Here is a 23,626-nt window from a genome sequence, read left to right as displayed (position 1 = left end):
CCACACATATGGACAAACACATACCTAACCTTTAATCAAGCAGGAGAATGGTCGCCACATCCCAGGAGAGGGCAAGACTGGCCCAGTAGAGAAACACTGTCTTCAGTATGTCACGTCCTGACCAGTAAAAGGGGTTATTTGTTATTGTAGTTTGGTCAGGGCGTGGCAGGGGGTGTTTTTCTGTGTGTTTTGGGGCATTCTGTCCTTTTTTCTATGTTTTTGTATTTCTTTGTTTTGGCCTGGTATGGCTCTCAATCAGGGACAGCTGTACATCGTTGTCGCTGATTGGGAGTCATACTTAGGTAGCCTGTTTTCCTTTGGGTTTTGTGGGTGGTTACTTTCTGTTTAGTCATTTGTTACCTCACAGAACTGGTTAGCTGTTGCACTTTGGTTTTTTGATTCAGTGTTCATTCAAATAAATTTCATGATGAGCCCTAACCACGCTGCGCCTTGGTCTACTCTTTCAGATGGCCATTACAGAACCACCCACCTTCAACGGACCAAGCAGCGTGGTAAGGAGGAGCAGAGGGTTCAGGACTCCTGGACTTGGGAAGAGATACTGGACGGAAAGGGACCCTCGAGACAGGCTGGAGAATACCGCCGCCCGCCGAAGGAGATAGAAGCAGCGAAGGCAGAACGGCGTTTCTGGGAGGATCGGCTGGCACGGGAAGAGGACAGGCAGCCCCAAGATTTTTTTTTGGGGGGGGGCACACGGGACGGTCTTAGGTGCCGAGGATGGAACCAGAGCCAGTCGGGGTGAAGTTGGAGGTGAGCGACGGGAGCGAAGTAGAGACAGTGAAGGAGTTGATGGGGAGATTGGAGGAGAGAGATATGAGAGAGCTGCTGTGTTGGTGCATGAGGCATGACATTTGCCCTACGGAGCGTGTCCTCGAATTGATGTCACCTGAGTCAGCTCTCCATACTCGTCCTGAGGTGCGTGCTAGGCGTCTGGTGAAGACTGTGCCAGCCCCACGCACCAGGCCTCCTGTGCGCCTCCCCAGCCCTGCACGTCTTGTGCCTGCTCCCAGAGCCAGGCCTCCTGCATGTCTCCCCAGCCCTGCACGTCTTGTGCCTGCTCCCAGAGCCAGGCCTCCTGCATGTCTCCCCAGCCTGGTGAGTCCTGTGCCTGCTCTCAGAGCCAGGCCTCCTGCATGTCTCCCCAGGCTGGTGAGTCCTGTGCCTGCGCCCAGAGCCAGGCCTCCTGCATGTCTCCCTAGCCTGGTGAGGCCTGTGCCCAGAGCCAGGCCTCCTGCATGTCTCCCTAGCCTGGTGAGTCCTGTGCCTGCGCCCAGAGCCAGGCCTCCTGCATGTCTCCCCAGCCTGGTGAATCCTGTGTCTGCGCCCAGAGCCAGGCCTCCTGCATGTCTCCCCAGCCTGGTGAGTCCTGTGCCTGCACTCAGAGCCAGGTCTCCTGCAAGTCTCCCCAGCCTGGTGCGTCCGGCGCAGCCAGAGTCGCCCGCCTGTCCGGCGCAGCCAGAGTCGCCCGCTCTAGAGGCACCACCAAAGTGGGGTGAGCCAGTGGTGGAGCGGGGTCTGCATCCCGCTCCTGAGCCACCTCCGTAGGGGGGAGGATTGGGAAGGGGGGGGGGGGGGGGGGGGTGTAGCACAAGAACCGTCATTGATGGTGGCCACCCTCCCTTCCCTCCCTTTTAGTTTGGGGTTGTTTTTGTCTTTTTTTGGGGGGGGGGGGGTTGAGGTGCATTTTGGGGTCTGCACCTTTGGGGGGGGTACTGTCACGTCCTGACCAGTAAATGGGGTTATTGTAGTTTGGTCAGGGCGTGGCAGGGGGTGTTTTTCTGTGTGTTTTGGGGCATTCTATGTCCTTTTTTCTATGTTTTTGTATTTCTTTGTTTTGGCCTGGTATGGCTCTCAATCAGGGACAGCTGTACATCGTTGTTGCTGATTGGGAGTCATATTTAGGTAGCCTGTTTTCCTTTGGGTTTTGTGGGTGGTTATTTTCTGTTTAGTCATTTGTTACCTCACAGAACTGGTTAGCTGTTGCACTTTGGTTTTTTGATTCAGTGTTCATTCAAATAAATTTCATGATGAGCCCTAACCACGCTGCACCTTGGTCTACTCTTTCAGACGGCCGTTACACAGTACCACATAATTCACCTATGTCAAGTCCTAAACAAATACTCAAAACCATGATTTCTTAAAATTAGTTGTTAAAAGCATGAGTAAGAAAGATTGCAGACATTACTGCATTAAAGGATACAAGCCAAAACCCCACATTAGACCAAGCTGTACTTCAAAAGACATGGACCAAGGTCAACTACAGTAACTTACACCAATGATTCTAATCAGGTCTCTTAGATGACTTGAACCATGTCAAAGTATTCCCTAGAATGATAGCTTGGAAGCTCTGACAACATAATTTTCTGTAATGTCTCATATTATTCATTAACTTGTTGAGAGGTTTGATTTGGCTATGGCTATATCACTATACACAGTGAAAGAGTTGGAAAGATGAGGCTCTGCTAGGAGAATCATTTTAAAGAGCTTAAGAATCGTTTTGAAGGTTCTCTTTTAATCAAAATGACATACCAGTGGTTCTACTGACAGTACTTTGGCATAGGGGAACCAAAATAAGGTGTCTGATTCGAAGATTCTTTAGACTTTTGCAAATGTGCACTTACACATCGATGCTTTCTCACTCAAGTTTTCAGTCTCATTGTTAGATCTCTTGACGTATGCACGTACACTTTTCAATTAAAATATTATGTGAGTGCCGGAGGACGTGTGTGTGTATATATATCAAGTCACAAGAGATGAGTGAGACTGAAAACCTGAGAGTGAGAAAGCACTGATGTGTAAGTGCACACTGGCAAATGTCTAAAGAATCTTCGAATCAGACACCTTATTTTGGTTCCCCTACGCCAAAGTACTGTCAGTACAACCTCGAGAGAACCTTCAAAACAATTCTCAAGCTCTTTAACATGATTCTTTTAGCAGAGCCTCATCGGTCAAAGCTCTTTCACTGTGCTCACTTTAATAAAACTTATACCCAGTTCGGAGTGGAACATTTTGGACTGTATGACCCAATGTAAACAACTACAGTAGTGTCCCCCCTCACTGTAGGACTGCCTGCCTCTCCTCTCAGCTGAGCCTCAGTCCAGGGTAATGAGGCGCACAGGAAGGCCCTGGATGCCTGTGGTAAATCGCCCAGAAACACACCTCTAACAGCCCAGACCTTGGCCCTGCTGCACAGTATCTGAATACTCCACATGTGCAGCAGGGGCACATCCAACCAGGAGAATGGCTGGAAGAGGAAAACAGGCTCCTCGTGCTACAGCAGTGAGAAGATGTGAAACTTAATGGATAAAACAGAACATAATGGATGGTTAATTGGGCTTCAAAATAAGTTCCCTGTCAGGAAATGACTCTGTGTTTTCACTTGGAATTCACAAAGTTATGTAACATTTCCGCTATGTGTATCCAGTTCAGCTCCTCGGGTTGAGAGAGATGAGGATAAAGTTAACTTATGTCCTTCAGACAATGAGAGGCATACAAGGCTAACTGCTAGGCCTTATATAATGTGACCTGTAATCTAACCTTTGCCTTCTATCACAGGCCTCATGTACAGCAGTAGATGAATGAGCACGGGCAGAGAGGAGTGGCTGTTGTCATAAACCATGGAGAAGTGAAGATACTTGTCTCTTCTCTAGAGAGCTGTCTGATCTCTGCATGGAACAGGGACGTAACATCACCGATCAGCAAAGGAACAGCATGTTGATCGTTGTCATATATGGGACCTGGGCGTTTGCCTGCCAAGCATTCTTCAGACAGATAGGAATCTATGCAATCTATTCTGTCTGCCCTCTGAACTTCAGATTAATGATGAAAACAAACAGAGCAGATTAATAGAAGGGAACAGTGACAATCCAGTGAATTATTAGGATAAACATACCACTGTCTTGTCTTATAGCTATCTTGAATTCCATTCACACACTTCACATTGACCAAGGCACGTCACTTCTCACTGGTACAGTATGCACAGACCTGAGACTTTGAATGTGGTGCCAAAGAAAGAAACATGACTGAATAGGGCTGCCTATACAGTAGCCTATATAAGTGCCATTGGGCAATATTCCGATGCCCATCTGCAGTTGCAGGTGCTCAGTAAGATCGCATTACAAGGACCAATAAGATCAGAGGGACATGACATCATGCACACATGGTCAGTGAACAATGGATTCATTAAGAGGCAGCTGAGGACAATAGAGGATAAATGACCGTATGGATGACAAGATACTGCTGGTGTTTTTCTCTTTAGTGTCACAGTAAAATCTCCACTGAGCTGCAGATATCAATCTGAAATCAAAAAGTACCTGAAAGAGTGCACAAGTCAGGTTATTGCACGTATGGGTTTTTGGTGCAGTTCCTCAGTTTAAGACAGGTTTAAGACAGGCACGCCTTAACCAACACTCCTATTCTAAAGGTGAGCTGATGCCAATCTCTGCCCATGGGCAAACCCAGCTGTAATCCAGCCGCTGTGATCTGCAGGGCTGTAAACCCATTTACCAGGTTCCTCTCTTACACTATACGTCAGATCATCAGACATTACACTGCATAATATGTGTGTAGTTTTCATGATTCTTCATGGGAGTTCATTTACTGTTAAGAACAACACATTGCATAATGCTGCAGATGGACCAACAAGGAGGGGAATACTGTAGTTGATTGGAGGTGGCTAGAGGGGTGCTGGACTAGGATTAATAAGAGAGACATGGTACTGCCTTCCATCTAAAGACAGTAGGGCCTTGATAGTGCAAACCACCCTTCACTACCTTGCCCATCCTGTTTGCCTCTGCCAGTAGAACAGTGGGTCTAGGGGCAGATGGAGCAGTGTGGCTGGTGGAGCTACAGAGTGCCATTGTCCTGGGAAGCCAGGGAGTCACAGTGTTGTTTCTGGCTCGGAAGGAGACATGAGGTCAGCAGGGAAAAATCCACTCACATGGACCTGGGGCATGCAAAGAGGAAGCGTGCTTGTGCGTGCATGAAGAAATTAGTGTGAGAATTCACTAAGAGAGAGGCAGAGACAGAAAGACAGAGACAGAGCAACGACTCGCCAACCAATAGCCTCACTTCACAGGAAAGGGTCCAATGTGGAGCCAATTCTCTGCCACCCTAAAAAGTTCTCAGCTAACTTTTAAACAATGTTTATTAACATGGGAAATGGAACAAACAGTTCATCTTGGCAAGATAATTCTGACACATTCTGGTATTCCCTCAGAATGAAGCCACAGGTCCTTTGTAGAGTGAGAGAGACATCTTAAGACGTTAATAACAAACACTATAATCGTGGAAAGTGGGAGGGAGGATGTGGCAACTGTGGAACTGGCACAAATACAAGCACAGATGTGGTCTGTATGCCACGGTGTGGTGACCCAATCTCATTCACGGCAGGTGAGGCAGAGCCACAAATGTTTAGCTAAAAAAAAGGCCTGTTTTGCATTTTATTTTGTCATTAGTTCTTGTTACATATCAGTTTGCAAACAATGTAAAAATATCCTTGAGTTAATAAAGCCGCATACTCTCTTGAGTAAGGCAGCTACAAAATGCAGATGTTTCAGCCTAGCTTGTGCTTTCTCTGGAGGAGGGGCAGCCAGCGAAAGCCGAGCGTAGGCGTTGGTAATCTTCTCTAGTTGCGCCATGATTTGCTCACTGTTCGGTCACTCATGGGGACACTACATCACTGCAGATTCTACAGGGAGTGCTTGGCAGTTCTAGGCCCCTTGGGTGATGCCATAGATTTACATTAGAAGTGCCCGTCCAAGAAGGCTCTAGGTCATTGGCCACCTACAGATAAAATTACGTTATAAAGGAAAGGAAAATGGGGATACCTAGTCAGTTGTACAACTGAGATCTGTCTGAATCAATGAGTGAGAAGACTTGAAATAGACATGACAGAGCACATATTGTTGGATAACTTCATGAATGCATTAAACTGAAATGTGTCTTCCGCATTTAACACAACCCATCTGAATCAGAGAGGTGCGTGGGCTGCCTTAATCAACATCCAAGTATCTACTGTAGCTTTGATTGGACTGATCATGTCAACATCATACTTTCTAAATCTTAGCTAGCAAGCTAGCAAGCTAGCTAGACAAGCAGTCATCATCATGAATCATGTCAACAATCTACTGACAATCCTTTCCAACAAGTTGGAAATCGCAAGTTCAACAATGAGTAGTTTTGAAGGAATCAATGGCTAACTGCAAGCATTGCAAAGCACTGCAAGTCATTAAGGTTTCGAGGCTGACGTTTGGCAACTCGAACCTTCAGCTCCCTCCACAGATTTTCTATGGGATTAAGGTCTGGAGACTGGCTAGGCCACTCCAGGACCTTAATGTGCTTCTTCTTGAGCCACTCCTTTGTTGCCTTGGCCGTGTGTTTTGGGTCATTGTCATGCTGGAATACCCATCCACGACCCATTTTCAATGCCCTGGCTGAGGGAAGGAGGTTCTCACTCAAGATTTGACGGTACATGGCCCCGTCCATCGTCCCTTTGATGCGGTGAAGTTGTCCTGTCCCCTTAGCAGAAAAACACCCCCAAAGCATAATGTTTCCACCTCCATGTTTGACGGTGGGGATGGTGTTCTTGGGGTCATAGGCAGCATTCCTCCTCCTCCAAACACGGCGAGTTGAGTTGATGCCAAAGAGCTCCATTTTGGTCTCATCTTACCACAACACTTTCACCCAGTTGTCCTCTGAATCATTCAGATGTTCATTGGCAAACTTCAGACGGGCATGTATATGTGCTTTCTTGAGCAGGGGGACCTTGCGGGCGCTGCAGGATTTCAGTCCTTCACGGCATAGTGTGTTGCCAATTGTTTTCTTGGTGACTATGGTCCCAGCTGCCTTGAGATCATTGACAAGATCCTCCCGTGTAGTTCTGGGCAAATTCCTCACTGTTCTCATGATCAGTGCAACTCCACGAGGTGAGATCTTGCATGGAGCCCCAGGCCGAGGGAGATTGACAGTTCTTTTGTGTTTCTTACATTTGCGAATAATCACACCAACTGTTGGTACCTTCTCACCAAGCTGCTTGGCGATGGTCTTGTAGCCCATTCCAGCCTTGTGTAGGTCTACAATCTTGTCCCTGAAATCCTTGGAGAGCTCTTTGGTCTTGGCCATGGTGGAGAGTTTGGAATCTGATTGATTGATTGCTTCAGTGGACAGGTGTCTTTTATACAGGTAACAATCTGAGATTAGGAGCACTCCCTTTAAGAGTGTGCTCCTAATCTCAGCTCGTTACCTGTATAAAAGACACCTGGGAGCCAGAAATCTTTCTGATTGAGAGGGGGTCAAATACTTATTTCCATAATTAAAATGCAAATCAATTTATAACATTTTTGACATGCGTTTTTCTGGATTTTTTGTTGTTATTCTGTCTCTCATTGTTCAAATAAACCTACCATTAAAATTATAGATTTATCATTTCTTTATCAGTGGGCAAACGTACAAAATCAGCAGGGGATCAAATACTTTTTTCCCTCACTGTATACTGTAGCCAAGAAAGTAATACTAAGTATGTTGTGTAGTAAGCTGTTAGTAGCCCTTGTGTCTCACCCTAAGAGTTTGGTCCCTCTCCCCCTCAGAACTTAGCCTACTGTTCATACTTGGTGGAGCACATGTAGCCTATAGCTTGTTTTAGAGAAATGTCATCATCGAATATTGTAAGAGCTTTCATTGCCTGTTTATATGCACCCGTTATTATCCTATGGTTCTGACTTGGTGTACAGGGAGAATAGTGTGAGAACGGCCCATGTTCTGAATTCTGTTGCTGTACATTTCAAAAGTGCTGAACAAATCGGCATAGGTCTATCGACTACGTCCCTCTTAGCTCACTCATTGATGTCTTAAACAAAATTACGGCTTGCCTCTCATCCGCTATCATTCCCTTATGCCATAGTTTGTACATCGCCATTGTTTTATTGCTTATATTGATCTATATAATGAGCATCTAATTAATAATTTTTGGCAATGTTGGAATGATGCATTCCATTGTTTTGTTTACTTTGTGCATTATAATCAGCTCATATGCTTTTCTCCACAAGGAGGGGATTCTATATAATGTTGTTGGGTCTGTAACCATGTTTGACAGTCTCTTCCCATTCAAATATTGTTTTCTACAAAAGGTTCAGTAATAGACCCCTGTAATTCCAGTTGATATTGCGAGGGTTGTTTTGTTTGGACAATGTGCTGTCTGTGCGTCGGTATATTGACTATAAAAGTGGATCCTCGTGATTGTATTTTCCTTCCTTTTAAGACCACATAGGCCTAATAAAATACTTAAAATGGTAGGCTAACCGCGTCTCTCTCGCTCTCTGTATGGTGACTTATTAAAGAAGAGTAAAGTTCAACAACAGGTCCTCAACATCTTGCTGAATTTATCTGGGCTAACATCTCTGAATTTCAGTCTGTGTCCATTTAGAAAGTGCTGAACGAATAGGCCTACCTCGTCGCAGCTCATTTGCTAGCACTTGCTTATAAACTCAGCAAAAAAAGAAAACGTCCCTTTTTTCAGGAACCTGTCTTTCAAAGATTATTTGTAAAAATCCAAATAACTTCACAGATCTTCATTGTAAAGGGTTTAAACACTGTTTCCCATGCTTGTTCAATGAACCATAAACAATTAATGAACATGAACCTGTGGAACGGTCGTTAAGACACTAACAGCTTACAGACGGTAGACAATTAAGGTCACAGTTATGAACATTTAGCACACTAAAGAGGCCTTTCTACTGACTCTGAAAAACACCAAAAGAAAGATGCCCAGGGTCCCTGCTCATCTGCGTGAACGTGCCTTAGACATGCTGCAAGGAGGCATGAGGACTGCAGATGTGGCCAGGGCAATAAATTGCAATGTCCATACTGTGAGACGCCTAAGACAGCGCTACAGGGAGACAGGACGGACAGCTGATCATCCTCGCAGTGGCAGACCACTTGTAACATGGTCTGGGGTGGTGTGTCACAGCATCATCGGACTGAGCTTGTTGTCATTGCAGGCAATCTCAACGCAGTGCGTTACAGGGAAGACATCCTCCTCCCTCATGTGGTACCCTTCCTGCAGGCTCATCCTGACATGACCCTCCAGCATGACAATGCCAACAGCCATACTGCTCCTTCTGTGCGTGATTTCCTGCAAGACAGGAATGTCAGTGTTCTGCCATGGCCAGCGAAGAGCCCGGATCTCAATCCCATTGAGCACAGCTGGGACCTATTGGATCGGAGTGTGAGGGCTAGGGCCATTCCCCCCAGAAATGTTCAGGAACTTGCAGGTGCCTTGGTGGAAGAGTGGGGTAACATCTCACAGCAAGAACTGGCAAATCTGGTGCAGTCCATGAGAAGGAGATGCACTGCAGTACTTAATGCAGCTGGTGGCCACACCAGATACTGACTGTTACTTTTGACCCCCCACCCCCTTTGTTCAGGGACACATTATTCAATTTCTGTTAGTCACATGTATGTGGAACTTGTTCAGTTTGTGTCTCAGTTGTTGAATCTTGTTATGTTCATACAACTATTTACACATGTTAAGTTTGCGGAAAATAAACGCAGTTGATAGTGAGAGGACGTTTCTTTTTTTGCTGAGTTTAGATACAGTACATTAGGATCGGAACTAGAAGCACAAGAATTTCGCTACACTCGCAATAACATCTGCTAACCATGTGTATGTGACCAATACAATTTGATTTGAACTGTGCACTGTAGTGAACCCTACCTCTCCACCAGCAGCTGCAGCTGAGTCTTGGAGTTTTTGATCTTGTTCTGGGCCTCCACATTGAGCATGTCCACTGTGTTCTCTCCATTGATCTCCAGGATGACATCACCAGGCTGCAGGGCGGCCAACTCGGCCTTGCTGCCCCCGTTGACCTATGGGCCAGAGGTAAAAGATGCAGTCAGACTCTCTCTACGGCCTGTGGACTTGGTGCAGACATGATGCCATCAGCAACGTAAATAACCAGCAAGCCTGAATGAAATGCTGCATATCGAGTGTTGGAATTTTTGTCAAGGGCTGACAGATACACTGATGAACAATCATTATGACAAAACAGTGAAGACATGATTGTAATAACATGAGACTGTGGCTGTGATGAAGAGATGGGTTGTTTTCCTCAGTTTGCCTGCCAGGTGTCAATCAGTTCTTACAGGGCTCTAGCTGGTGATTACATTACATTTTGGTTGCAATAAACATTAACAGACACCACAGCTCTTCACGCACATGGCACACCTCAACAGTGTGAGGATTCATGACACCTTGAGGGAAAAGTCATCAGTGAGACTGTGGGGTTGACTACTCTGGCCTGACCTTTGCCTCCAACCTCACCACATGCCAATGGTCTACTGCCTGCATTAGGGGGAATTCCAGCTTAATGGAACAAAAACACACCAGCAACACTCACTCAGTCTCTCTCAGCCACACACAAACACTCAACTATACAAACACAAAAGCTCAAATTAGGAGTTTAAATCAGGATAATTGAGCACTTGTGAGCACTTAAACGGTAGGAAGCATGAGATTCTACTCACCAATGTAACAACACAATTCAACGTCTCAGACACGAGATGTAGTGTATGTGGCAGGGTCTACAGACAATCACAGACTACAAAAGGAAAACCAGCCACGTCGCAGACACCGACGTCATGCTTCCAGACAAGCTAAACACCTTCGCACGCTTTGAGGATAACACACTGCCACCAACGCGGCCCGCTACCAAGGACTGTGAGCTCTCCTTCTCCGTGGCCAACGTGAGTAAGACATTTAAGCATGTTAACCCTCGCAGGGCTGCCGGCCCAGACGGCATTCCCTATCTGCGTCCTCAGAGCATGCACAGACCAGCTGGCTGGTATGTTTACGGACATATCCAATCTCTCCCTATCCCAGTCTGCTGTCCCCACATGCTTCAAGATGGCCACCATTGTTCCTGTACCCAAGAAAGCAAAGGTAACTGAACTGAATTACTATCGCCCCATAACACTCACTTCTATCATCACGAAGTGCTTTGAGAGACTAGTCAAGGACCATATCACCTCTAACTTACCTGTCACCCTAGACCCACTTCAATTTGCCTGCCGCCCCAATAGATCCACAGACGATGCAATCGTCATCGCACTGCACACTGCCCCATCCATCTGGACAAGTGGAATACCTATGTAAGAATGCTGTTCATTGACTATAGTACACCATAGTTTCCTCCAAGCTCATCATTAAGCTTGAGGCCCTGGGTCTGAACCCCGTGCTGTGCAACTGGGTCCTGGACTTCCTGACCACCCCAGGTGGTGAAGGTAGGAAACAACAACTCCACTTTACTGATCCGCAACACTGGGGCCCCACAAGAGTGAGTGCTAAGCACCCTCCTGCACTCCTCTCCTCAAGCCTCTTCACCCATGACTGCGTGGCCACGCACGCCTCCAACTCAATCAAGTTTGCAGACAACACAACAGTAGTAGGCTTGATTACCAACAATGATGAGTCATCCGACAGAGAGGAGTTGAGGGTGGTGGCAGGAAAATAACCTCACTCAACATCAACAAAACAAAGGGGCTGATCGTGGACTTCAGGAAACAGCAGAGGGAGCACCCCCTATCCACATCAACGGTACCACAGTGGAGAAGGTGGAAAGCTTCAAGTTCCTTGGCGTACACATCACTGACAAACTGAAATGGTCCACCCACACAGACAGTGTGGAGGCTGAAGAAATTTTGCTTGGCACCTAAAACCCTCACAAACTTTTATAGATGCACAATTGAGAGCATCCTGTCAGGCTGTATCACCACCTGGTACGGCAACTGCACTGCCCGCAACCGCAGGGCTCTCTAGAGGGTGGTGCGGTCCGCCCAACACATCACCGGGGGCAAACTACCTGCCCTCCAGGACACCTACAGCACCCGATGTCACAGGAAGGCCAAAAAGATAATCAAGGACAACAACCACCCGAGCCACTCCCTGTTCACCCCGCTATCGTCCAGAAGGCGAGGTCAGTGCAGGTGCATCAAAGCTGGGAACGAGAGACTGAAAAACAGCTTCTATCTCAAGGCCATCAGACTGTTAAATAGCCATCACTAGCACATTAGAGGCTGCTGCCTATATACATAGACTTGAAATCACTGGCCACTTTAATAAATGGAACACTAGTCACTTTAATAATGTTGACATATTTTGCATTACTCATCTCATATGTATATACTGTATTATATTCTACTGTATCTTAGTCTATGCCGCTCTGACATTGCTCATCCATATATTTATATATTCTTAATCCATTCCTTTACTTATATTTGTGTTGTCATGCCCTGGCCATAGAGAGGTTTTTTATTCTCTATTTTGGGTCGGCCAGGCTGTGACTAGGGTGGGCATTCTATATTCCTTTTTCTATGTTCTTTATTTTCTATGTTTTGGCCGGGTATGGTTCTCAATCAGGGACAGCTGTCTATCGTTGTCTCTGATTGGGAACCATACTTAGGTAGCCCTTTTCCCTCCTTGTGTTGCGGGAAGTTGACTTTGTTTATGGCCCATAGCCTTTAGCTTCACGGTTTGTTGGGTAGTGTTTACTGTTTTGTTCGGCGTCTTTTCTAATAAAAATAATATGCACGCTCACCACGCTGCACCTTGGTCCTCTCCTTTCAACCGACGTGACAGAACTTCCCACCACCAACGGACCAAGCAGCGTGGTAAAAAGGACTCCTGGACATGGGAGGATATCCTGGACGGCAAGGGATCCTACACATGGGAGGAGATCCTGGCTGGAAGGGATCGCCTCCCATGGGAACAGGTGGAGGCAGCCAGGAGAGCGGAGGCAGCGGGAGAGGGGAGCCAACGTTATGCGGGAAGACGGCTGGCAAGAAAGCCCGAGAGGCAGCCCCCCAAACATTTTTTGGGGGGGCACACGGGGAGATTGGCGGAGTCAGGCGATAGACCTGAGCCAACTCCCCGTGCTTACCGGAAGCAGCGTGGTACTGGTCAGGCACCATGTTATGCGGTGAAGCGCACGGTACCCGGAGTGCTATATGCCAGCCCCTCGCAAGTACCATGCGAGAGTGGGCATCCAGCCAGGACGGATTGTGCCAGCTCAGCGCATCTGGTCTCCAGTGCGACGGTTTGGCCCAGGGTATCCTGCGCCAGCTCTGCGTACTGTGTCTCCGGAGTGCTGGGAGGGCTCAGTTCGTCCTATGCCTGCACTCCGCCCGTGCCGGGCGAAAGTGGGCATTGAGCCTGAAAGAGTGGTGTCAAGCCTACGCACCAGATCTCCAGTGCTCCCGCACAGCCCGGTCTATCCTGTGCCTCCTCCACGGACCAGGCCTCCAGTAGGTCTCCCCAGCCTGGGGAGTCCTGTGCCTGCTCCCAGAGTCAGGCCTCCTGCATGTCTCCCCAGCCTGGTGAGTCCTGTTCTTGCTCCTCGCACTAGCCCTGTGGTGCGTGTTACTAGTCTGGCGCCTCCAAAGCCAGTCCAACGCATCAGGCCTCCAGTGCGCCTGCCCAGTCCAGTACATCCTGTTCCTGCTCCTCGCACTAGACCTGTGGTGCGTGTTACTAATCTGGCACCTCCAAAGCCAGCCCCACGCATCAGGCCTCCAGTGCGCATTCCCCGTCCAGAGCTTCCGGCGAAAGTTCCCCGTCCAGAATTTCCGGCGACAGTTCCCCGTCCAGAGCGTCCGGCGACAGTTCCCCGTCCAGAGCTTCCGGCGACAGTTCCCCGTCCAGAGCTTCCGGCGACAGTTCCCCGACCAGAGCATCCGGCGACAGTTTACAGTCCAGAACCGACAGAGACGGCCTACAGTCCGGAGCCGACAGAGACGGCCTGCAGTCCGGAGCCGACAGAGACGGCCTACAGTCCGGAGCCGACAGAGACGAACTACAGTCCGGAGCCGACAGAGACGGCCTACAGTCCGGAGCCGACAGAGACGGCCTACAGTCCGGAGCCGACAGAGACGGCCTACAGTCCGGAGCCGACAGAGACGGCCTACAGTCCGGAGCTGACAGAGACGGCCTACAGTCCGGAGCCGACAGAGACGGCCTCCAGTCACGAGCCGACAGAGACGGCCTCCAGTCCGGAGCTGCCAGAGTCGCCCTCCAGTCGGGAGCCGCCAGAGTCGCCCTCCAGTCCGGAGCCGCCAGAGTGGGTGCCCAGTCCGGAGCTGCCAGAGTCGGTGCCCGGTCCTGGGTCGGCGGCGAGGGTCCCCACTCCAGAGGCGCCACCTAAGTGGGCCGTGCCAGAGGTGGAGCGGGGTCTGCGTCCCTCACCGGAGCCGCCACCACAGAGAAAAGCCCACCCAGACCCTCCCCTATAGGTTCAGGTTTTGTGGCCGGAGTCTGCACCTTTGGGGGGGTACTGTCACGCCCTGGCCCTAGATAGGTTTTTTATTCTCTATTTTGGGTAGGCCAGGGTGTGACTAGGGTGGGCATTCTATGTTCCTTTTTCTATGTTCTTTATTTTCTATGTTTTGGCCGGGTATGGTTCTCAATCAGGGACAGCTGTCTATCGTTGTCTCTGATTGGGAACCATACTTAGGTAGCCCTTTTCCCATAGCCTTTAGCTTCACGGTTTGTTGGGTAGTGTTTATTGTTTTGTTCAGCGTCTTTTCTAATAAAAATAATATGTACGCTCACCACGCTGCACCTTGGTCCTCTCCTTTCAACCGACGTGACATGTGTATTGGGTATATGTTGTGAAATTGATAGATATTACTGGACTGTCGGAGCTGAAAACACAAGCATTTCACTAGACCCACAATAACATCTGCTAAACACGTGTATGTGACCAATAACATTTTATTTTATTTGACACAGTGTGGTCAAAGACTTAGCAACTTAGTTGTAGTCACGATCTGGTTACCTATAACTACAAACAGTTATGTTTTAGCATTTTTGCGTTTTTATTAACTTATTTCTGGATATATTGGAACTACACACAATGCACTATTTCTCAACGTCCTATGGAGAACCAGTGCTACCTAGCTAGTTCCAGCTGGCTAATGTTAGGTACTAGCCATGCTAGCATGTAAATGCATTCAAAACCAAGTGTTTGCACTGGTGAACTACTATGTACATACAAACCATATAAATTCATGTGAAAAAATGCAACTCTTTTTCTCCTGTGCATTTGGTAGTGGTAGTCGAATGAGCGAGTCAGTGTTGTAGTCATTTTCCGTCATTTGTAGATAGTGCAGTAATACCCACAAGGACAGGGTTATGACTCATTTCAGGCTCAATCCTTTGTGGCCCAAAAACAAGAAGCAAGCTTTGAAGTTGGAATGGTTTGTCCGGTTGAAGCAAGCAGATTGGAGAATGGGAACCATGCGCATGTCTACTGTATGCGACGCTCATTTCACCCTGGAGGACTTCGATAGCTTAGTTTAAGGGAAAGGGGGATACCTAGTCAGTTGTACAACTGATTGCCTTCAACTGAAATGTGTCTTCCACATTTATGATGTGTCTTCCTCTGAATCAGAGAGGTGCAGGGGACTGCCTTAATCAACATCCACGTCTTCGGCACCCAGGGAACAGTGGCTTAACTGCCTTGCTCAGGGGCAGAACAACAGATTTCTACCTTGTCAGCTCAGGGATTCAATCCAGCAACCTTTCAGTTACTGGTCCAACGCTCTAACCACTAGGCCAGTGGAAGGCAGGATTCGAAATGAGACTCAAACCAGGTGCTGTGCGAAGCGTGAATGTGAAACCTGCAACCTCTATTTTCTACCGACCTACCGGTAGATCGTGAGTGTCAGCAGTGATGGACATAAACTGGGTAAATTCAATGTGGATTAACCTCATTATATCGCTATTGGATTAGCTAGCTGACTCTCCCTCTGAAGGCCTCTCCTTCTCTCTTCTTTGACTTTGGAGGCTAACTCAGCCGTCAATCGGTAAGTTTACACTCTCTCTACTTTATGTCGATGGCTTTTTTAGTTGTGTGTGTGTTCTGTGGCTTTCTGCCTATGCTTGACTAGTTGTTCTCTGGCTTACTACTTAGCTATGCAGACCGTGGTGGTTGGTTAGTTATTTGTCTAGGCTAGCTAGCAGGATAAAATAACTAACTTTAGCTGGCTGGCTAAGATAATTGCATACACTGGTAATATTATTTGGTTAGATGGCGTTATGTATTTCCAAAACTTTGGTTTACTTTAATGTAAGCTAGGTGTTGATGGCACTGCGTGAGTCAGCTAGTTGCTAAAGTAGCATTAGCAGGCCAGTAGGGCTGACATTAGCAGACTAGTTGGTTAGCAACCTTGCAAGCTGATTTGTAACAATACATTCAAAGTATCTGCTTGTAAGTTGGCTGAACATTTTATTGAAACTGATCAGTTTTATGCACTAACTCAAAAATAGAATAGTGTGGTATAACTTTGCATTGGGACTTTTGATATGTATTCTAATGCAAAACCATATATTACATGTGGTTACGTTTATGCTACCTACCCTTTAAGAGCAGCATCAACAAGGCTGGCCCAAAATTAAAAACAGAAAGAGGAAAAATAAAAAGACACAATCAGTGAAGATGAAGAGGTCTCCTTCATACATCTCCAACAGAAACATGACAGATTGTGGAGAGAATGGCAGGCAACAAGGTGTTTGTCCCTTTTGCGAAGCAAGATGGCAGAGGTGTCATGTCTGTGGGTCTACTCGAGTGGCAATTAAGCGTTGCTCTGGCAACCCACAATGATGCGTGCCTTTTCTGATCAGGGCACACCTCACTTCACATAAACTAAGGGTGCAGATTTTTACAGGGGGCTATGCCCTGCAGAAACAGGGGGAAGCTCTCTTTTCAGGCCAACAGAACGGAAAAATAGGGGGCATCCATGTTGTTTTAGTGCCAAGATGCAACCACTTCAAATACTCCAAAGCCATAGCTGCTTAACCAGAGAGGAGGAGGGAGGGGGAGGGAGGGAGGAGGGAAACATGCTGCTTCTCCAAGTGGGTTTTACAACCACTTTCACTGATGAGGTCTCCTGCTCAGCATGGACCCCTGTTTCTTCTATGAGACTGTTTGATATTTGAGACACAGTTCCCAGTGTTCCCTGCATGCTGGTGTTGTTGGCTACATGGTAGAGCGAGTGAATGAGAAGGAATGCCCATCCTCACAAGAAAACAGCTATTTTTGTCTGTGGCTGTGGCAGGGGCAGTCTCCCTGGCTTTCAGTGGCTGTGGCAGGGAGCAGTCTGCCCTGGATATCCTGAGTCTGTTTACGGAGTAGAACTCTGCTAATGTCTTGCCTTCTACAGCTCGATCTTCCTGTTGTATCCTCACAAGCTTAGAAAATCAAGAATAGTAAAACAACATGTGCACAAACACATGCACACACACACACACACACACACACACACACACACACACACACACACACACACACACACACACACACACACACACACACACACACACACACACACACACACACACACACACACACACACACACACACGTTCGACACTCACGGCACACCACTTAACCCTAACTGTAATAACTGGTTTCCTCCTGATGTAGCTTTTACTCCAATCTGTCTGAATACAGTTGTTAAGGAAACAGGTAGAAGGCAGCCAATTGAGAAACAATGAGAGGAGCAGAGAAGTACAGCAGAGACTGAGGAAGTTGAATAGGCATTGCATGTTTTCCTTTACAGACGATATGGTGTGACTGAGCAGTAAGGTCATTAGCAATTACCTTGGAAACTGTTATCGCCTTCTTGAAGTCTCTTCCTCCGTATATTCTAAAGCCCCATGGAGACGGACCAATCAGGTTTACTGTCAGCACCATCACGTGACCAGAGGTCGCCACCCACTGCCTGCTCAAACCCTGTAAAGAGAGAGAGAGCGAGAGAGAGATTCTGTCATCAGTCATGCTTTTTTTGCTGCAGTGACTATATAAAGTAAATACGTTAGAACTGCGGTCACCTGCAACGTCTGCCTTTTATCTCCTTCTACTTGATTAGACCCTCTTGATATAAAAGAAATGGGAGGAATCTGAAAACCAACGACACATGACTATAATTTTTTTTAAATATTTAACCTTTATTTAACTAGGCAAGTCAGTTAAGAACAAATTCTTATTTACAATGACGGCCTAGAAACAGTGGGTTAACTGCCTTGTTCAGAAGCAGAACGACAGATTTTTACCTTGTCAGCTCAGGGATTTGATCTAGCAACCTTTTGGTTATTGGCCCAATGCTCTAACCACTAGAATACCTGACGCAACATTGAAGTTCTTGCAAACCCTCAGTTTCATGAAGTCCAAATGAGAAAAAGAAAAAACACACACACACACACCTCACCCCCCAAAAGTTGTGTCATAGCACAGTAAAATAACATTCAAACATTTCTGTTGAGTAGATCCACATACACCACATGACCAAAAGTATGTGGACACCTTCTAGTCGAACATCTCATTCCAAAAATCATGGGCATTAATATGGAGATGGTCCCCCTTTGCTGCTATAACATCCTCCACTCTTCTGGGAAGGCTTTCCATTAGATGTTGGAACATTGCTGCGGGGATTTGCTTCCATTCAGCCACAAATGCATTAGTGAGGTCGGGCACTGATGTTGGGCGATTAGGCCTGGCTCGCAGTCGGCGTTCCAATTCATCTCAAAGGTGTTCAATGGGGCTGAGGTCAGGGCTCTGTGCAGGCCAGTCAAATTCTTCCACACCGACCTTGACAAACCATTTCTGTATGGACGTCGCTTTGAGCACTGGGGAATTGTCATGCTGAAACAGGAAAGGGCCTTCCCCAAACTGTTGCCACAAAGTTGGAAACACAAAATAATCTAGAATGTCATTGTATGCTGTAGCGTTAAGATTTCCATTCACTGGAACTAAGGGGCCTAGCCCGAACCATGAAAAACAGTCCCAGAACATTATTCCTATTTACAGTTGGCACTGTGCATTGTGGCAGGTAGCGTTCTCCTGGCATCCGCCAAACCCAGATTGTCAGACTGCCAGATGGTGAAGGGTGATTCATCAATCCAGAGAACGTATTTCCACTGCTCCAGAGTCCAATGACGGCGAGCTTTACGCCAATCCAGCCAATGCTTGGCATTGCGCATGGTGATCTTAGGCTTGCTCGGCCATGGAAACCCATTTCATGAAGCTCCCGACGAGCAGTTATTGTGCTGACGTTGCTTCCAGAGGCAATTTGGAACTCGGTAGTGAGTGTTGCAACTGAGGACAGACGATTTTTAAGCGCTGCGCACTTCAGCACTTGGCGGTCCTGTTCTGTGAGCTTGTGTGGCCTACCACTTCGTGGCTGAGCCGTTGTTGCTCCTTGACGTTTCCACTTCACAATAACAGCACTTACAGTTGACCGGGGCAGCTCTAGCAGGGCAGGAATTTGATGAACTGACTTGTTGGTGCCACGTTGAAAGTCAACGAGCTCTTCACTAAAGCCATTCTACTGCCAATGTTTGTCTATGGAGATTGCATGGCTGTGTGCTCAATTTTAAACACCCATCAGCAACGGGTGTGGCTGAAATAGCCAAAAATACTAATTTGAAGTCGTGTCCACATACTTTTGTATATATAGTGTAAATCTAATTTTTAACCATGGACTTTCTTCCCTCGTAGTTTAATTGGGATCATAGCACAGGATGCTGCTAGGATGTGTCTGTTTTACAGTAACGTCTATGCGTCAGCTGGGTACAGTATAGAGTTGGCCTCCATAACTCTGCCCTTCTCATGCATAGTGTGGACTGTAGTGTTTTTTATTTGCACATGTGCTTGTGTTGAGACAATGACAGCTCTCCTGCTCTTTGGTAATTCATGCTGTGGTGAGGAGACGAGGAGGAGGAGGTGGAAACTCCGGCCCGACCAGCAGACACACAGACCCCACCACAGCGCAGCATAGTTTCTCTTTCTCGCTCTCGCTCTCTCACACACACACTGCTGCTGCTTTAGTAGAGATACACCTCAACTATACAGCAATGCTCTTATTAATACCTAGTTAAGTGCTACCACGACCATACTACTATTCACAACACACCATAAAATAAGGGGAAGCACTGTTGCAGAAAACGGAGAAACAGAAAGGGAAATAGTGTCATTATTAAGTCTATTTAGTGTAGGCTCAATTAATTCAACTTCACATATCTGACAGCAGCCTTATTGCAGAACATCAAGGTAAATATAGAAACGAAAGCATGCTCAGTCTCGCAAATATGTATTGAGAAATGAAGACGTTATCTGGTTTGAGTTTCTGTTGAAATCTGTGAACTTCTGACAAAACATGTTTGACCAAGAAGAAAATGCTGACAGATCCTACAACAAAAAGCTGACGTTTCCCAATTCTGTCTTCACAAGCCCCTGTTATGTAACTATCCAGCATTACTGTGTATGTAGGTCAGAGTTTGAGACAAAACATACTTGGTCAGATCAATAACTGAACCTTGGTGCACCACATGGCCGCAGGCTTAATCTTATCGTCATAGGCAAAGAATCTGGAATAAGAACTGATCATTGGTGGAGAATGCACTGTGACTGGACATGCTCTCACTGGTCTTAAATCTTCCTGTAAATATGATCCGTCTAGTTACATATACCATAGTGTTAGAATTGAAGACATCATCTATCGTTAGGCCCCAAGGCTGGTTCCACAGCTATCCATACAGAAACAGAGCAAACAGTGAACCCAGTCAGGATCTGGGACATCTCTCCCTCCCTACACTGGCCCATTTCAGCCATCTACAGCCGTCTGTCTGTACATTCCACAAGGGTCTGGGACAATCAGCACAAACCCACCCAGTCATTAGCACATTCAGGCAATTAGCGTGGTTACCAGGCTCACCATCATTAACAGCCCTTAATTGCTGTGGACATGAGAAACAGCCGAGGCGCCAGTTGTTGTTCCTGCTGTAATCCCTGGGGACAGACAGACACTCTAACGTTCTCAGTATCTGGGCTGTTTAATTAGTCCAATAGACCAGGATCAGCATGTCTTCTACTTAACTGGAACCATTATCAACAAGGCACAGTGCTAATTTGTGATTTATGGACCAACTGTTATCACTGTAAAGCTGCTTGCTATTTATTGGCAGGCAGTGTAAGGGTGATAGCTGCTTACTATTGGAAGAGAACTATTGACCTGAAATTCTCCAGTTGTTACCAAACAGATCACTATGATAATACATTTGCACCAGGTGTTAAATGGAGCTTAAAAAATTAAGCGATGAAACAACACAATATAATTAATGTTTAATAGTATAGATACAAATTTCAAATGCAGAAAATTAAAAATAGAAACTGAGCCCAGTGGTGGATTATATTCTGGTGACAACTCGTTGCTTTGGCTACCAAGCAGCAATTGCAGCACAATAAAACACACCCACACAATGAGGAGAAATTCTAGTAAGGAGGTATTCCATCTGGCTCACATGTCTCCACTCATCAGGTAGCCACAGTTCAGAAGAACTAGAAACTGGTAGGTCCAGTCAAATACTCTCACTTCCGCTGTGCTACACCTGTCTACCAAATACCATAAATATTTGATCATGGTATACCGTATGTTGCCCTGGTCTACTTTACAACACTTTATATGCAGTATCATCCAGAGTTTCAGTTGTGAAATCTAGAGTATCAAAGATGAATGAAGCAATAAGGACTTTGATTAAGGTTGTTGAAATCAATTGCACAGACAGACTTGAAGGCTGCATTCAGTTTCCAAGTGGAGAATGATCTCTGTGGAGAGGTCAAACTGTCATACTCTACATGAAAAAGCCCCCAGGCACTTGTCATGTCTTTGAGAGAGCAGCCCCTTCGGGTAAAGGTAGGAGAAACACAGAGGAGAGTGTAGAACAGCTCTCGTATCCAGGTGTTGGGTTCCAGACTGTTGCTCACTGCTCAAACACGCATGGTGTCAGCAGTGTTCAAGTGATTAAAGTCAGTGATTAAAGTAAATTAGCGTCATCTCGCTGTGCATTCTTCTTTGTTAACAGTCACTTCAAACAACTGAATTGTGAATGTGTGTGTGAGACCTGCTAAAACAGGTCTGTGAAATCATCTACAGTTTAGCATAGGTAAGCATAGTAAGATTACTCTAACACACCCTTGGGTGAGTCTTGGGTTTAATGCGTGTGTCGCTAAACCACAATTATGGCAGGGTTGCTCTATTCTGATTATGCGCTTTAAAGACAAGTCTTGCTGGCTGGCACAGAGAAGATGCCAGGCCTGGATATGAACATGTCTGCTTATGTACCATACTCAGCTCACACTCTTCACTTTTCAGCTGGTTATTGCAGAACCAGGTTATACCCAGGCCTGAACTTTAGGAAACACACACCATCCACTGTTGTGGTTGTAGCGGAATGCTCTGGTATGATTCACACTTTACAAATCTCTTGCTTCTGGCCATTTAGCTCTGTGAACTTCCATAGCTTTTGTGAGTGCTCTTGTCTGGCTGATGGCTATGCCCTATAATGTTTTCAAGCACACTCCTTTTCGTGAGGAGGAATGTGGTTGATAGGACACCTGTCCTGCTGCCTGCCCGGTCACACACCCACTGAATAGACAGAGGAATGCCATGGAAAGCCTCTCCCCATGTTAAATGATGTGTAATAACATTCTCACACTAACCACACACAGTGATTTGATCTGATAAAACTGCCATCACTAAGGTGATGACAATAACAGATGCGATATTAAAAGAATGGGGTGTTGTTGAAGGAAGATAAGTGACTGAGACGTTCCTAGGTTGTGAGACTACTATTATCGCCTAAGAATGAGCTGCACACTCCTCACACTTAAAAGGAAAAAGTGACAGGTTAAATGTATACACTAATATAGCTCTCTAATAAATTAGCTCTGGAATTTCATTGATTTCAATGTAATCATTAACTGAACCTGTTATGAAAGGGACTTAATTATTAGATCAAATATGTTCTATATATCTTGTCATCAAAACTGTGGCAAAAGTGTCAAAACAATAGCAGCTATTGTTATGGTTGTTACTACTAGGTACATTAGCCATGGTTATGTCAGTGGTGTGGCTTCAGAAAGAACTGGCTCCACTTATCTCTCAACAGCATCATCTGAGGATCATGTTACTGGTGTTCGCACTACGCAGATTCAGACAGACTCCCACTTCGCACAGCAATCAGGCCACCTTACCACATCCCCTACACGGGCCATTAAGCCTTCTGATCCACTGAGGGAGACACAGGAAAGCTTACCACTGCTTTATCATGTTCATCACATGCATGCTTTCAAAATTGTTTTGCAATGATGTGTCTCCGCAGCCCATTCAAACTCTAAAGCCATCTCAGGCAATGGTCCCAATGGTCACACAAACACTGAGCAGAGCAGCCTACTAAGCAATTACCATCAGGCATTATCCACGGACATTGATTTTTGGTCCATCTATAATTGGTTTAGATTTGACCTGGGCTGGGCTGGCCTTCATGTCAACGTCCACAAACCCAAAACATAGACATCTATAATTGGTTCAGATTTAGTCGGGTCTGGCTTTGATTTGGATTCAACACAGACATCTATGATTGGTTCAGATTTGATCAGGTCCGGACAAAATCTGAACCAATCATATACTGTGCTGTTCAAACTTGGGAAACATAGACGTCCATTGGTCCAGATTTGGTCCAGTCCGTGCTAGCTTTAATTTGGCCCCAAAAAAAGCCGCCT

The 23,626-nt window shown here is 46.4% G+C and overlaps 1 protein-coding gene across 2 annotated transcripts in view; it reads right to left on the bottom strand.

Moving 5' to 3' along the window:
- pdli2 (PDZ and LIM domain protein 2) overlaps nucleotides 1-23,626 on the bottom strand; it is a 62,230-nt gene that overhangs the window by 26,212 nt on the left and 12,392 nt on the right. For both annotated transcript variants that reach the window (XM_014171377.3, NM_001139803.1), the window contains 2 exon segments: nucleotides 17,669-17,800; nucleotides 9,731-9,882 (listed from right to left, as the gene is read on the bottom strand). In XM_014171377.3, the coding sequence (XP_014026852.1) occupies nucleotides 9,731-9,882; nucleotides 17,669-17,761 (245 nt within the window). In that variant the 5' untranslated portion in view covers nucleotides 17,762-17,800.

This window comes from Salmo salar, chromosome 24 (assembly GCF_965601325.2).
Source record: "Salmo salar chromosome 24, fSalSal1, whole genome shotgun sequence".
NCBI lineage: Eukaryota > Metazoa > Chordata > Actinopteri > Salmoniformes > Salmonidae > Salmo > Salmo salar.
The sequence above is the reverse complement of the archived record's forward strand: the minus strand, read 5'-3'. Positions and strand labels throughout refer to the sequence as shown.